This window comes from Sus scrofa, chromosome 2 (genome assembly GCF_000003025.6).
Source record: "Sus scrofa isolate TJ Tabasco breed Duroc chromosome 2, Sscrofa11.1, whole genome shotgun sequence".
NCBI classification, from domain to species: domain Eukaryota; kingdom Metazoa; phylum Chordata; class Mammalia; order Artiodactyla; family Suidae; genus Sus; species Sus scrofa.
In genome coordinates, this window is record NC_010444.4 from 9,537,993 (window position 1) to 9,553,979 (window position 15,987).

The 15,987-nt window shown below is 54.1% G+C and overlaps 1 protein-coding gene across 1 annotated transcript; it reads right to left on the bottom strand.

Moving 5' to 3' along the window:
* On the bottom strand, positions 90-12,983 carry BEST1 (bestrophin 1). Its single transcript, XM_013994220.2, is given in 12 exon segments — positions 90-455; positions 1,552-1,896; positions 1,898-2,176; positions 4,147-4,298; positions 4,850-4,930; positions 5,156-5,308; positions 6,138-6,215; positions 6,610-6,764; positions 7,138-7,371; positions 7,848-7,942; positions 10,228-10,415; positions 11,058-12,983. Coding segments are annotated over 11 exon segments (1,743 nt in total). The 5' UTR covers positions 10,380-10,415; positions 11,058-12,983; the 3' UTR covers positions 90-436.

The window sequence follows — 15,987 nt, forward strand, 5'->3', positions numbered from 1 at the left end:
TTCTTGGGATTGGCTAGAAATGTACCTAGGCCATCACTGGTAAATTCGTAAGTGCCATGGTTCAGTCACAAACAAAATGAAACGCTTAGGAGGATTTGTATCTATTTACTAATTAAATTCCTTAGTTTGGGAAAGACACCAAGGCTTGGGTGTGTTGGATTCAGACAGGATTTTAAGCACTCCTGGTTCTGAATTAGGTATTTGGTGTTACATGTTTCCAGCAGTTCTGCCTTTAAAAATTTATATGTACAAAAGGCATTTTAAAGCTTCAAGCAGTCTTGAAACTACTGATTTTTGTTCTCTGCGAAGCTGTTTGGTTCAGGCTGACAGGAACGTGTTCTTCAGTGTGGACAGCCACATGGCTATGACTGGATCAGTGTCCTGGTGTACACGCAGGTGGGACCAGGCCGGTGAAGCATCCCCCTTGGGAAACGGGCTAGGAGTGTGCTTCATCCCTAGTGAGAATTCAAGAAAATTGACATGAGCATGGAAAGGTAGCTTTGTTTCAATATAAAAACTGTTGCAGTAGGAGGGCAGAGGTGGAGGCATCTTGAGTATTAACCAGAGTGGTGGTGGGAGCCTACAGAGCCATCTGTGGCCTTGTCCACGGATCCCTAATAGCCTCTCCTAACCCAGCCAGTGTCCAGCCCTAGAAGCACGACAGGTGGTGGGTTTGTTTCAGTTTTCAATACAAAGCTGTGCATTCTGACCAGAGAATGACAGAATCTAGAAATAGCAAGTTACACTTCCTCCCACATTATGACTGGGGGTGAGGGTAGGGCTAAGAAAAAAGAACTTTGCTTTGCTCTAACACAGTTCCTTAGAATGTTCCATGGTGGAGGCATTTCCACGCGGGCCACCCCAAGAACCTCAAGGGGGCCAGGCTGGACTCACACATTGCATGAGTGTCCAGGGAACCTGCAACAAGGGGAAACGTGGTGGTACTGTCACAGCTTTGGATTGACCTAAAGGAAGCACGAAGAGCTCACTTAAATTCAGAAGTCTTTTTGGTGAGGTCTCAAAAGCAGTAACATACCCCCAAGAGACCTGGATGCCTCCACCCTACCTTGGGCCAGTTCCCAGGGGTGTGGTGGCCTCTGCAGGAGTGCTGGTGGTTGTTGGGGAGGGCTCACATGCAACCCCCCAGCTAGGCCTGGCCAGCAAGTTGAGTTCTTGGGCTACAGCCGGGAGCCCTCAATTCTGCCCATGTTCCTGTGTCTTTACCCCCTACTTTAAGTGAGCTGGGTCCACTTAAAATCCTGCCAATCTAAGCCTGGCCTGGTGGCCCTTCAGCTGCATTCCTGTCAGTGCAGCCTCTCATCATCCCAGAGAAGGCCTGGTGATGTCAGGATCCTGGGTGAGATGAGCCACAGTCCCCAGCGCTTCCCTGGGGCCCTTGCTGTGTGGCAGCCAGGTGTGTGCCCCAAGCCGGTGCTGGGCATAGGTCCCTAGCAGCTGCAGGACCACAGGAAGATCGTGGAAGAAAGGCAGGCTTCCCACCCATGGTGAACCCCGGGGGTTCAGTGACCTGGGTTCAGGGAGAGGACAGACCTGTTTTCCAAGGCCCAGTAGGGATCCCGGTGGTCTTTGATTATAGCGTGTATGCCCATCGGTGGCTCCAAATTCGGTTCTTTGAGATGTTCGGGGGCCTCCGACAGATCGGCCAGGTTAAACTCCACCGTCTTCCTCCTCACGTGACTCCCTTGTAGGGGCTCCGCCGAGGCCTCGGCGCTCTCTGGGAGCAACTCGAAACTCTTCTTGATGCTGGGAGTCGCAGGCTGAAGGCTCTGGTCTTTGGCAGCCTCATCTATGCCCGAGACTCTGCGAAGACCTAAGGGCGCTGACTCTTCGGGTGGGAAGACCATAGGGGTGTGGCCGAGGGTGTCTGTGGGCGCTGTGGTAACCCGGCCTCCCACACAGGGCAGCGGACTTGAAGCCACCCTCCCTCCAGGCCTTGCTGTCTTCCTGGTCGCTAGAGTCCAGCCTGGCCCCCCTGAGGTTCTTGGGGTGGCCCTCGTGGAAATGGCCTTCTTTCTTGGGCCACAGGAGTTTCGTCTTTGAGTTTGTCCTGGGGGGCTGGTGGTCGCTGGATTGCAGCCCCAGGAAGTGGCCAAGGATGCCGGTGTGCGCCTCCTCCTCCTCCTCCGGCTGGAACTCCATGTCCTCCTTACCCAGACTGGAAAGAAGCCAGGGGGTGAGTGGAGGGACAAAGGCCCAAGGCCTGACTCGACTTTCTTTGACCCCTTCTCATACTCTGCACCGTGCATGCAGAGTTGGGGCCTTGGGTTGCATTCCCACACTGAATTGCGTGTTTTGCGGGGACAAGGCCTCTGTGTTATTCTTCTGTTACCCACCCTCCCCAGCTGCTGGAGGACACACCATGGAGACTCAGAGGCGACCTCCAGAAATGTTTCTTTTTCTTTTTGTCTTTTTAGGGCCACTCCCGTGGCATATGGAGGTTCCCAGGCTAGGGGTCTTAATCGGAGCCTTAGCCACCGGCCTACGCCAGAGCCACAGCAACACCAGATCCGAGCCACGTCTGCAACCTACACCACAGCTCACAGCAACGCCGGATCCCCAACCCACTGAGCAAGACCAGGGATCGAACCCACAACCTCATGGTTCCTAGTCGGATTCCTTTCTGCTGTGCCATGACGGGAAGTCTCAGAAATGTTTCTGGCCCAAGCAGGCCCCCATCCTGACCCTCTGGTCATTTTTCCGAACCCTCCTCATACCAACGAGAGACTTGAGCTAATTCTAATTACAGCTTAAAAGGATGGTCGTTTCTTAGGACAGTGCTTTTAATACTCTGGAAGAAAACCTTGATGATATGGTGTCCTGACATGCAGCAAACACTCTCCAAAAGTCCGCTCTACTCTGTCATCCCGGGGAGAGAGAGAACTATCTGGGATGACCCTTTAGCCCACGGCAGCCCAGCTACAGCCCAAAAGAGATTCTGACTAAATCAGGGAAATCAGACCCATGTGCAGAAAAGTTTGGCTGCTGTGGGTGACCTGAGGCTGATACTCTGTAGCCCCGAGTTACTCTTTTTTTTTTTTTTAGGGCTGCACTCAGGGCATATGGAAGTTCCCAGGCTAGGAGTCCAGTTGGAGCTGAGCTGCCAGCCTACACCACAGCCACAGCAATGCCAGATCTGAGCTGTGTCTGTGATCTACACTGCAGCCACGCCAGATCCTTAACCCACTGAGCAAGACCAAGGGATCAAACCTGTGTCCTCATGGGTACTTGTTGGGTTCTTAACCCACCGAGCCACAACAGGAACTCCACACCAAGTCTACTTGGAATGCAGCTATGATGGCCCAGCCCCCTGCTTGTTCCCTTACCCTGGGAATTCCATTTTCACTCCCCATTCAAACACCTCAGCTTGTCAGAAAACAAAGTTCTTTCTTTTTTTTTTTTGTCTTTTGTCTTTTTTATGGCCACACCCGCAGTATATGGAGGTTCCCAGGCTAGGGGTCAAATTAGAGCTACAGCTGCTGGCCTACACCAGAGCCACGGCAACACCAGATCCAAGCCGCATCTTCGACCTACACTGCAGCTCATGGCAATGCAGGATCCTTAGCCCACTGAGCGAGGCCAGGGATTGAACCCGCAACCTCGTGATTCCTAGTTGGATTCATTTCCACTGCACCATGACGGGAACTCCAGAAAAAAGTTTCTCAACCCGAGACAGGAACCAGACCCTGACAGCCCAGCTGCATCATCTAGTCACTGACTGCCCTTGAGTAAGTCCCTTCGCTCTCTGAGCCTCAGTTTCCAACTCTGGACATGGGCAATTTAGACTGGAGTCACCTAAGGGCCCTCAGAGCTTTTAGAGTCCTTACCCAGTGCAGTGTGGTGTTGGGACCAGACATACCTGGTCCACCTGTGCTGGTTGCTAGCTATGTGACCTTGGGCACTGACTTGACCTCTCTGAACCTGGACTTAATTATCTGAAAACTGGCGATAACAAATCAAAGTTGTTGGAACAGAAAAAAAAATTAGCTAATGTATATAAAGAGCTTAGTATAATGCCCAGCACTTAGTAGGCATCCAGATGCATTAACCAGAGCTATTCTAGTACTTAGGCAGGCCCTGGCACTTGGGGTCCTCTACCCACTGAAGTGGCTCCCTGGCACTTCCCACCTGATATTGAAGGTGGAGCCGAAAAAGGAGGGTCGGCGAGACTGGGCAGAGGCAGCTGTGTAGGGGGGATGTGGTTCTGGATCATTCCAGTACATATCTCGCTCCATGGGTGGCAGGTCCTGGTGCATCTCATCTACAGCCAACAGGGACACCTGGTCATTGGCGACAGAAGGAGACGTCCGACAGAGAGGTCAGCCCGATCAAGACCGTGACCTTGCCAGGCGTCTGGGAAAGGTGACTTCTCTCTCTGGGCCTCAGATTCCCTTCTTCTTCTCCTTTTTTTTTTTTTTTTTCTTGTCTCTTTTTCTTTCTAGGGCTGCACCCGCAGCATATGGAGGTTCCCAGGCTATGGGGTCCAACTGGAGCTATAGCCGCCTGCCTGCACCAGAGCCACAGCAACGCCAGATCTTAGCCGTGTCTGCAACCTACACCACAGCTCACAGCAACGCTGGATCCTTAACCCACTGAGCGAGGCCAGGGATCAAACCCGTGTCTTCACGGATGCTAGTCGGGTTTGTTAACCACTGAGCCATGACGAGAACTCCAGATTCCCTTCTTTTGAAATGGAGAGACTGGTGCTCCCCGTAGCCTCAAATGTCAGGCTGAGAGTGCTATGAGTGAATGGCTGGGGGCCAGTTCACTGTGGGGCCTGGGTCTAGTGTGGGGAGGGGGCTGCTGGACAGGCTCCTTTTTCCCCTCCTACCTGCAAGCTCCTGTCGACAATCCAGTTGGTCTCAAAGTCGTCATCATCCTCTCCAAACGGGTTGATGAGCTGCTCTGCCACCTTGGGGGGAGGCGAGGCTCTGGAAACCCTCAGCTGGAACCCCTGCAGCCTCGCTCCCATCCTCCAACCTTGGCTCCTGCCAGTTCCCCCCTCCCTCCGCCTCCTCCCGCCCATGATGCCCTTTCTGCCGGACCCCTGTCTCCGAAGCCACTGTGTAGGGACCCTCCTCTCCTGGCTGACCATGACCCCCTGGGCCACCACCAGCCTTGTCCCGGAGAGGCTCACCTTCAGCCAGCCGGCATAGAAGAAGAACTGCAGGAACGTGAAGAGGGGTACAACGAGGTCCATCTCGTGGCCGGGGTAGGCCTTGGCTGGGTTCAGAAACTGCCTCCCAACCAGACAAGCCAGGAAGAAGCTGTATACCGCCACGGTCACCACCTGAGAGCGAAAGGAGGAGGCGACAGAAAAGGGCTGGGGGCGCTGCTGGGTGGAGACCATGGAATCAGGACGCTCCCTAGGCTGGGTGTATAGGCTTTGGTCTGACTTGCACACTTGTGTGACTTTGGCTCTCTGTGGTCTTCTATTTATTTATTTACTTATTTATTTTGTCATATTAGGGCTGCACCCAGAGTATATGAAAGTTCCCAGGCTAGGGGTCCAGATGAAGCTATAGCTCCTGGTCTACACTGCAGCCACAGCAACGCCAGATCCAAGCCGCATCTTCGACCTACACCACAGCTCATGGCAATGCTGGATCCTTAACCCACTGAGTGAGGCCAGGGATCGAACCTGCATCCTCATGGATCCTAGTCAGGCTTGTTACCACTGTTCTCTTCACTGAACTTTTTTTTTTTTTTGGCTTTCTAGGGCTGCATCCAGAGCATAGGGAAGTTCCCAGGCTAGGGGTCAGATCAGAGCTGCAGCTGCCGGCCAATGCCACAGCCACAGCAACATGGGATCTTTCAACCACTGAGCAAGGCCAGGGATCAAACATGTGTCCTCATGGATGCTAGTCAGATTCCTTTCTGCTGAACCACAACAGGAATGCTTGTGGTCTCCTCTTTAAAATGCAGATAATCACACTACCTCCACCAGAGGCCTGGACCCTTTGAACTTGGCACTAGAGAGAACCGGCAAAGTCTAGACCAGACTCCCAGGGTGAGCCTCTTCTTCAGCCCCTAAGTGAGCCCTTCCCATTACAGGCCGCTTCCTGAGTCCTCCTAGTCTCAGTTTCCTGCAGGGGCAGCTTCATCAGCCTAAGCCTCACCTGAGTGTACACCAGCGGGACACTGATCCAGTCGTAGGCATACAGGTGTCCACACTGAGTACGCAAGGTGTTCATTTCCTGGGGAGGCAGGAGGGAGGGTTGGGGTTTTAACCACCACCTGTTCTCCCAGGCTCAGCCCCTAGCTCCTCCCCAGATCCCAGGGTCTGGAGCTCATGGTCCAGCCCTGGCTGTGTGGTCACGAGCAGCTCACTTAACCTCTCTGTGCCTCAGCCTCCTAGTCTATCCAAAAGGAACCAGGATCTCAGAGGCTCACTTTAGAGAGGGCATGGGAGGGAAATTGGAATGGGGCCACCTTGGGCTGTGGAATCCTGTTGGAAAAGATCCTACAGTCCCATGGCAGACTCTGGGGAGACCCTCAGGGGCCCAAGCCTTCTCTTTGTAGGAAATGTGTCCCACGTGGGGCACGACCCAAGCCCGCTCTGCAGCAGCCCCAGTTGTGTAGTGGGCTCACGTCGAGCAGACTCTGGAGCAGGACAGGGTCCCGGATTCGACCCCCAATCCAGGCCTTCGTTGACAGGTTGGCAAACCACACCCAGGGCATCCAGAATGAGTTGTGTGGCAAGCTCAGTTTTTCTAAGTGCTTGTGTTCCGAGGGGGTCATAAAGCCTGCGAGGTAGAGTGGAGAAGACAGTGGGTAGCAGAACCTGCAAAAGGGGTAGCTAGCCAGGCCCTGCCGGTAGGACCCAGAGTTCAAGCGCATAGGGACCTCAGAGTCCTTTGCCATCCTCTTTCAAAAAATAATCACCAATGCGCTGCACTGGGCTGAGCCCTCACTCTTCTCTCTCATCCCTCGAGTCCTTAGCCCCATCTCACAGCCCCATCCGCTTCAGAGCCCTGACTCCGCCCCACCCAATTCGGGGGGCGGGGCTGATCCCACCCAATCCTCAGCCCAGGGGCCTCTGGCTCCACCCATCTCCGGCTCCAACCCCGCCCCTGGCAGGCTCTGGCTCCGCCCACTGCCCCGCCCAGCCCTGCCCACCTGCTTTCACCAGGTGCTGGGGACTTGGAAAGCGCTTGTAGACCGCGGCGCTGATGCTGCGCAGGATGAGCACGTTGCCCAGGTTGGCATAGCGCATGAGCGTGCGTCGCAGCAGCCGGCCTTGCTCATCCTTGCCCTCGACGAAGCATGACACCAGGTTCATGAGGCGGTCGGGCCACGGCAGGTTCTCGTACTGGTTCCACCAGCGGGTCACGACCAGCGTCACGTAGAAGCCTGGGCAGGAGGGGTGGGGGGCGAGGGGCGAAGGCCCAGGCTGTGGCCAGAGCCCAGCGAGGGCGATGCCTCGGTTTCTCCATCTTTCTAACGGGGTTGGGCCCAGCCCCGAACCTCCTGGAAGACGCTCGGGATGGGGAGACCGTCAGAGCCTCGCTTGAAGGCAGAAGAATTTTTTCTCTTGGCCCCCCCTGCCTTTCCCAGAGATCCGCCAGACCCCTCCCCTTCTGCCCAAGGCTCTAGGGACTGCTGTACTGTCAGCGCTGCCCTAGGAAAGTGGGGTCTCAAGTGCTAACGGTGGGAAACCGTTCTTCCTAAGGTGCAGCTTCAGTCCCTCTGGCTGTAGGCTCCCCATTGCCCTGAACCACGGAGAGGCACTGACATGCCCCTGGCCTTCCCCAGCCAGCTCCTCTTGATCCGCCTGTCTGGAGCCTGGAGCAGCCACTGGGCCCTGACACACGGAAGGGGGAGCTCACCCAGCACGAAGGAAATGGGGATGAGCTGGATGTAGCTGTCGCAATACAGAGTCAGCTTCTCAAAAATCACCTGCTGTTCATCCGTGAGGGCCATCCTGGGGCAGGGTTGGGGGGTGGGGTGGTTAAAGAGGTGTAGATGCTGGAAGGAGATGGCTGAGGCTGGTCCCAAGTCCTGCCAGGCCCAGGTAGGAGTGTGGCAGCCCTATCTCCTCCATATCCCTGTAGCTGCCCTGCCTGCCAACCCCCCGCCCCCGCCTGGGTCCCCATCTTTCTCCAGCAGCCTGGAAACCCCAACGGGGCCTCTGCTCTATGCCTAGAGGGAGAACCCCTCAGGAGGTTTTCTATGAGGCCGTAGGAAGGACAGTCCTGCTGAAGGAGTCAGTTTTAGGCACCAATAACCCTTTTAAAGCAAAAGACAGTTGTTTGAAAGTAGGTTGAAATAAAGAGTGTTTGTTCTTTAAAAATATGTACAGTCCTACTTACAGCACAGGGGAACTATAGCCAGTCTCTTGGTATAGAACATGATGGAAGATAATATGAGAAAAAGAATGTATATATATGTATGACTGGGTGACTTTGCTGTAGAGCAGAAATTAACAGAACATTGTAAATCAACTGTACTTTAATTAAAAATATAAAAAAATAAGAGTTCCCCTTGTGGTGCAGCAGAAATGAATCCGACTAGGAACCATAGGGTTGCGGGTTTGACCCCCGGTGTCGTTCAGTGGGTTAAGGATCTGGTTTTGCCATGAGCTATGGTATAGGTTGCAGAGGTGGCTTGGGTCTGGCGTTGCTGTGGCTGTGGCGTAGGGCCACAGCTATAGCTTCAATTTGACCCCTAGCCTGGGAACCTCCATATGCCACGGGCGCAGCCCTATAAAGCAAAAAAATAATAATAATAAAATTTAAAAAAATAAAAATATGTATGGTAGGGAGAGATGAATAGGCAGAGCACAGCAGGTTTTTAGGGCAGTGAAAATACTCTGTGTGATACTGTAACAATGGATACAAGTCATTACACATTTGTCCAAACCTACAGAATATACATGAAGGGTGAACCGTAAGGTAAACTATGGAATTTGGGTGATAATGATGTGTCCGTGAGGGTTCTTCTGTTATCACCAATGTCCCACTCTGTGGCGGGACGCTGATACCAGGAGAGACACTGTGTGTGGCGGGAAGGGGTGGGGTTTATGAGAGTTCTCTGCTCCTTCTGCTCAGTTTTGCTATGAACCTAAAACTGCTCTAAAACATAGTCAACAGCAGCTCCTGTTGTGGCTCAGTGGTAACCAACCCGACTAGTATCCACGAGGACAAAAGTTCAATCCCTGGTCTCGCTCAGTGGGTTAAGGATCCAGAGTTGCCGCGAGCTGTGGTGTAGATCACAGACGCGGCTCGGATCCCGAGTTGCTGTGGCTCTGGTGTAGGCTGGCAACTGCAGCTCCGATTCGAGCCCTAAGCCTGGGAACTTCCATATGTGCTAAAAAGGGTGGGGTTCTAAAAAGACCAAAACCAAAAGTCTATGGAAACTCCCTTGTGGCACAACAGGTTGAAGATGCAGTGTTGCTGCAGCTGTCGCACAGGGTCGATCCCTGGCCCAGGAACTTGGACAAGCTTCGAGTGCAACCCCCTCCATCATAATAAAGCCTAATTTTTAAGTATGTCAATACACTAGTAACAACCAAAGAAAATCAATGCATTTTGTTATTAGCATTATTATGAATTCAGGAATTTTATGTATTTGATATTTTTCAATTCATTGCCATTATTAATGCTTTTTCCATTTAAAATGTAAGCGCATATTCTGTGGTTATATCTGTTACATTTTATTGCTTAAGTAAACTTTTTTTTTTTGCTTTTTAGGGCCACACTCATGGCATAAGGAGGTTCCCAGGCTAGGGGTCTCATTGGAGCTACAGCTGCCGGCCTACACCACAGCCACAGCAACGCCAGATCAGAGCCGCATCTGCGACCTACACCTCAGCTCACGGCAGTGCCAGATCCCAACCCACTGAGCGAGGCCAGGGATCGAACCTGAAACCTCATGGGATAAACATTTTATTGGAAAAAAAAAAAAAAGGACCATCTGTGCCTGTGGGACGATGTGGGGTTCAGGAAAACAGCCTGGCTGAGTGGGACCAATTAAGGCCTGAGTTCCAAGGCCCCTCTCTGGGTTGGAGGAAAGGGCGTTTGAGATGCTCCCACCTGCCCTGAGCTGCCCTCCCAGCCTGCCTCCTTTTTTCCTCCTCCCCAGCCCCCAGGCCCCAGGCCCCAAAGGCTTGGTCGCGAGCTCAGCTCAGCCTTACAGAGCTCTGTGCATTGGCCCCCTAGATGGCTGGGAGGCCCCCAGGAGCTCCTAGCCCGGCTTGTCCCCCTGTACCTGTAAATGAAGCGGATGATGTAGTAGCAGAGCAGGAAGATGAGGAACTCGCCATAGAGCAGCTTGTAGATGCTGCCTCGCCAGCACAGCAACAGGCGGGAGAAGGAGCCTAAACGGGCATTAGCCACTTGGCTTGAGTAGGTGACGGTCATGGCCAGGCACTGGGCTGCCGCAGGTGGGCTTGGGCCCTGGTGGACACACAGAGAGGGCTACCGGTGTGGGGGTGGCCAGGAGGGAGCAGGGACCTTAATTAGAGTCTGTCCAAAACTCACGAGTGACCTTAGCTGGGACCCTTCCCTGCTCTGGGCTTCAACTCTCCCATCGGGACACTGGGAGGGAGGGACATGACCTCTGAGGAGCCAGGACATGAGCCCAGAGGCTATCCACAGCCTTGGCAAAGAAGACACAGAGAAGTCTGTGCGCTTAAATGGTATGACAAAGGCAACAACAGAAATGTCCCCAGGCTGGCCTCCATCCTGTGTTCTGAGCCCACCATATCCAGTCATTCCCTTAACTTTTCAACCACCCTGGACTGAGAATTGGAAAGCGGCCTGGCCAGCCTTGGCCACCACCCTATCCCTGGTGCCCAAGCAGAGCTTGATAGATGGAGAGGTTTCCTGAATGGTGGCCCCAGGACCTTTCCACCTGCTGAACCTCCTTCCTGGAGGACGCTCTTCCTAATCTAACTCCATGGCTCACCCCCACTTCAAGTCATCTTCTGAAAGGATATGCCCACCCACCTGACCTGGAAATAACATCCTAGTACCCTGGCACTCTCTCCTCCTCCCTTGCTCAATGTTTCAGCATAGCACCCACCATGTTATACTTACAAATATATTTTGCGGGCTATCTGCTTGTTCACTGCCTATTCCCTCCTGGCAATGGAAGCCCCTGTTGTGTTCTCACAGGTGCTCAGTAAAAATGGACTGAAGCAGGAGTTCCCACTGTGTTGCAATGGGATCCACAGAGTCCTGGGAGTGCTGGGACGCAGGTTCGAGCCCTAGCCCAGCAGTAGATTGAGGATCCAGCATTGCCACAGCTATGGCTTAGGTTACAACTACAGCTTAGGTTGCCACTGCAGCTCAGATCTGATCCCTGGCCTGGGAACTCTGTGTGCCATGGGGTGCCCCCCCGCCAATTTTTTTTTTTTTTTTACTGAAGCAATGACTGGCACCCCCCTCACCTGCTCTGAGGCAGTCACACTGCCTGTCTCTGTGCCCGGTTCACACTAAATTCATTCCCACTTCAGGGCCTTTACATGGATACACAGGTGCCTGCACACCTGCTCAGGTGCTACCTGCGTGTATCCATCACGTACACAGATGCGGAGACAGTCATCCACCCTAAAGGCCCTCAGCGCTCCCAGCCCAGCCTGCTGGCTCAACCCTACTCACAGATGGGGCTCCAGGCCGGTCAGGCGATCCCACAAAAAGTCTGGCCACAGACCCTGTGGGACTCTCTGGGGTCCTGTGGCCAGTGCCCCTGCTCACTCTTAGGGGCTGGCACTGCCCACGTGTATGCTAAGCAGTCACTTGACTCCCTAAGCCAGGGCCTCCACAAAGGAGAGCTTGTCTTGGCCCCTCCTCATAATCTGCTCGTAAGCAGCAGGGAGGCGAGTCCAGCCGGGGCCCTCTAATTCCTTCCTGGGGGGAGCGGGGCCGAGCTGAGACCAGAGCTGGAATTGGGGGCAACTCTCAGGGCCATCCTGCCATTTCCTCTGGGTCCTAAACTCCAGAGATGGGGCCAAGGAGTGTGTCGGGGGGCGGGGTATCTGTATCTGACCCCCGAGATCTTGCAGCAAGAGCTGCGGGGAGAAGGGGTGAAGCTTTGGGCCTCATCTCCCATTCCAGGAGCCATCCAGAGAGGGCGGCGTCTGCCTGGGCCCTGTGGGCTTTGGCGGCACTGTAGGAACCCCTAGGAACGCTGGACCACCGTCAGAAGTCCCGGCTTCTAGTCCTGGTTCTGCCACCTGGTGTGGTGACCCTGGGTGGGCCTCTGCTCCTCTCTAGGCCTCAGCGTCCCTCTCTGAAAAGAAAGCTGTTGCTTTAGAACCCCAGCACTCCAGTAAGATGACCGAATTCAGCATATACGCCCGAGGAGCTCTGATTGGCTGCTGATGACATCATAGGTTATTCGGGCTGTCATTGGCTGGCAGGGCCCAGTTCGTAGGTTGGTTCAGAGCTATGGAAGGAGAAAGGGGTCGGGGGGTGGGCTGCTGTGTGGGGGCCGGGCATGGTGTACGATGACACAGCAGCTCTGGTGTTTGTGCCGCTGGCTCCCAGCCAGCCGGGGCAAGATGGAAATATGTGCTCAGGTTCCCAAGGGCAGCTGGTTAATATCCAGCAGCTGCTTCCATGCATTTTAATACCTCCATCCATACGTGAGAACCCTCCTAAGCCACTGAAAGCGAAACAGCAGTAGCCCTTGGTCTTCTGTGGCCGGAAGAATGGCTTGGAATGTTTATTAAACATGCAGCTTCCCAGGATCGTTCTCCAGCGTCTGATTCTGCAACCTGAGAGATGCTGCGTTTCTAACAGCACCGTGAGGATTACAATACCGGTGGTCTTTGAACCACACTTTCCGGAAGCGCGGCTTTACAGTATGACCTTGAGCCTTAAAATAAATCCACTCCTCCCTCCCCCTCCCTTCTTCCCGCCTCCCTCTCTCCTTCAATCCCCTTTTCTACTCACCCGCCCCCACCCCCGCCCCATACTCCTTAGCATTAATAATGCTGAGATTACGGGTGATTTTCGTGAGCATCTTTTTTTTTTTTTTTGTCTTTTTGCCATTTCTTGGGCCGCTCCCGCGGCGTATGGAGGTTTCCAGGCTAGGGGGCTAATCGGAGCTGCAGCTGCCAGCCTACGCCAGAGCCACAGCAACGAGGGATCCGAGCCGCGTCTGCGACCTACACCACAGCTCGCGGCAACGCCGGATCCTTAACCCACTGAGCAAGGCCAGGGATCGAACCCGCAACCTCGAGGTTCCTAGTCGGATTCTTTAACCTCTGCGCCACGACGGGAACTCTCGTCATTTTTAACTTTACAATTCGCTGCCTGGAAAAAGAGATTATTTCACAACGACCCCGGGTCCTTTTCTAATCGCAGCAAACAACCACACCCTTACTGTTATAACGGAGTCTCTTTAAGATCAGGGAATGTCTTAGGAGTTTTTGCTGCATCCCCCACTGCCTGTGCTGGGGGAGATGTTTTCCCATCGCTGTCCTCAACCGACCTGCCCCGAGCCTCAGTCTTCTCATCTGTGAAATGGAACACCCACCTCGGGACCCGGGTGAGAAGGATGGTTGGAAAAACGTTTTATTCAGCTTTCCAAACCAGAGTTCTGCCTGCTAACTTTGCCTGCTGACTTTGCCTGGGCAACATCTAGGGAGGGTGCCTCTGCCTCACTCTCCAGGTTCAACTGGTCCGGGTGGATCCCTATCACTGGTATTTTTTCAAGTTCCCCAGGTGAGTCTAGCGGACAGTGTGGGTTGAGGTCACTGCTGTGAGTTTTCCTATCCTTGCAGCCCCTCTTCCCCCACCAACCCGGACCAACACTCAAGAGAGAGCTTCCCATCTGGCAGATGATTAACAAATATATTTTAAAAATACAATCGAAACATGTCTGGTACCACGCTTGGCCTGCGGAGGCTCATTCTGTATGAGCTGGAATGAATGGACCTCCTGCCTTTGTGGAGTCAGGTTCCTGCATCCCCTGAGGTGGCCACTGGGGGGCGCCCTTGACCAGCCTGATCATTGGTCAGAGTCTGGATGGTGGAGCAGGTGCTGGATGATGGCACCATCTCCTTGACCCTGACCAGCAGCTACAGAGCCATGAGAGGGTGTGGGGAGACACTGGAGTCCTCCCTCCCTCTCCCTGATCTGCAGGTTCCTTGGCAATACCCCCGCCCCCCACGCCACATTCCCAGCAGGACCAGCTGACTGTGCAGCCCAGCCCTCCTTGCCTCCCAGATGCCCCGGCATGTCCCCAGGGATACCCCATGAGGGGCTGCTCCTGGCCCCACCCAACTGCGAAAGACAGGCACAAGCCAAAGTCTCTCCCCTTGGGTCTCAGCCATGAAAGTGTCCCCAACCAGCCCTGCGTATCTCAGGCACACAGAAAGGCCACAGCACACACGTATCGACCCAAGCCATGCTTGGACGTTTGCGCCCCAGGATGGACCTCTGCAAGGATAGGGCCAAAGCCCATCAGGGTCGGGCTCCTCTGCTTTCCATTAGCAACGTCGTCAGTCAAAAACCATTTCTGATGCCAGGGTGAGTCTAATCTGATTCTTGCCTCCAAGAATTTACCGTCGACTAAAACCCAGGGAAACATTTAACACAGAGTGGGCAAGGCCTAATATCTGTGCCAGGGAAACTTGTACAGAGATGGGAGCATTTGGGCTGGGTCTTGAAGCATGAGTAGGAGTTTGAGTTGAGAAGGGTGGAAGAGCATTACATATCAGGGGAACAGCCCATGAAAAGTCACAGAGGTCTTATTGAAGGATGGTTCAGTATGGTATTATTATCCACGTTTTCTAAAGGAGGATGCTGAGTTTCAAATCCCACCTTGTTCAAGGTAACACAGCCACCAAGGGCCAGGTCGGAACTGGAATCTGGGTCTTCTGATTCTGAATCTGTGCCTTTTCTACCACCCATCACTGCCTCTGCCATGGAGGTCAGTTTCTGAGCGTAGACTCTTACCTGTTAGGGCAGTGGTCTCTGTTGGGGTTGAAGGGATCTCCAAGGGATGGGGAATGCACAGAAGAGACTTTGACAGCAGTAGAGCCTGTGCTCCCGAGTCCCCCAGCTGAGAGCCATCTCCGGGGGCAGGCAGAGCAGAGCTGGACAGATGGGTGGAGGTTCCAGAGGCAGAATGCTATGGCCTTCTCATCTGGGATCACCATGGCAACAGGAGCATCACAGAGGGCCTGCCGCTGTGCCCTTCCAGGCCCTGCCTCAGCTGGGCAGGAAGGAGGGGATCCAGCTTGGCCAGGGGCAGTGGCAGGGGGCCCTGGGGTGGGCTAGCCAGGCCTGGATGCTTCCTCCAGGCTCTTTATAGGGCATCTGCCAGCCCACGCCCCTCTCTTGGGCCAATCACAGTCCAAACAGGGCAGAGGCCAAGAAAGAAACGAAGAGGTCCTGGCACAGCCAGACAGGGGAAGGGAGGAATAGTGCCAGCCCGGGGCCAGGAAGCAAGACAGACTACGACACCTCTACCCTGGGACCAGGCAGGTCTGATCCCTCAAGACCAAATAGACTCAACATTCAAAGAAATGAACACATGAGCTCTGGCTCCTGCAGGAAGACATCAGGGAGAGGCTGGGACACGCCCAGATTCAGCTTCATCAAACCCCATCCTGCCAATGACGATGGAATAGTGCAGAACAGGCCAGAGCCGGCCCAACCACAGACGGAAGGCACAAGGCGAGAGGATTCAGCATAGCCTTGGGGAGAACACCGGGATCCCTGAGTTACCCTGTCCCCATGGACTCCGTCCCCCAGAGGCCAGCCAGGTGAGGTACAGACTCCATCCACACCCACACCCCACCAGCTCAGGACCCGGCTAAGGGGCAGGGGAGGAGGAAGAGGAGCATCCTGGGGTAGCCCTCCCCCAGAGAACGGCCCTGGATATGAGAGGACAGGTTGCTCACCCATTCCCTGCAAGTCAGAAGCCTTAACTTTCCCCATCTGTTGAATGGGCATGTTAGCAGTTTTCCATCTGTAAACAAGGAAACTGAGGTTTAGAGGCAGAAGTTCACTT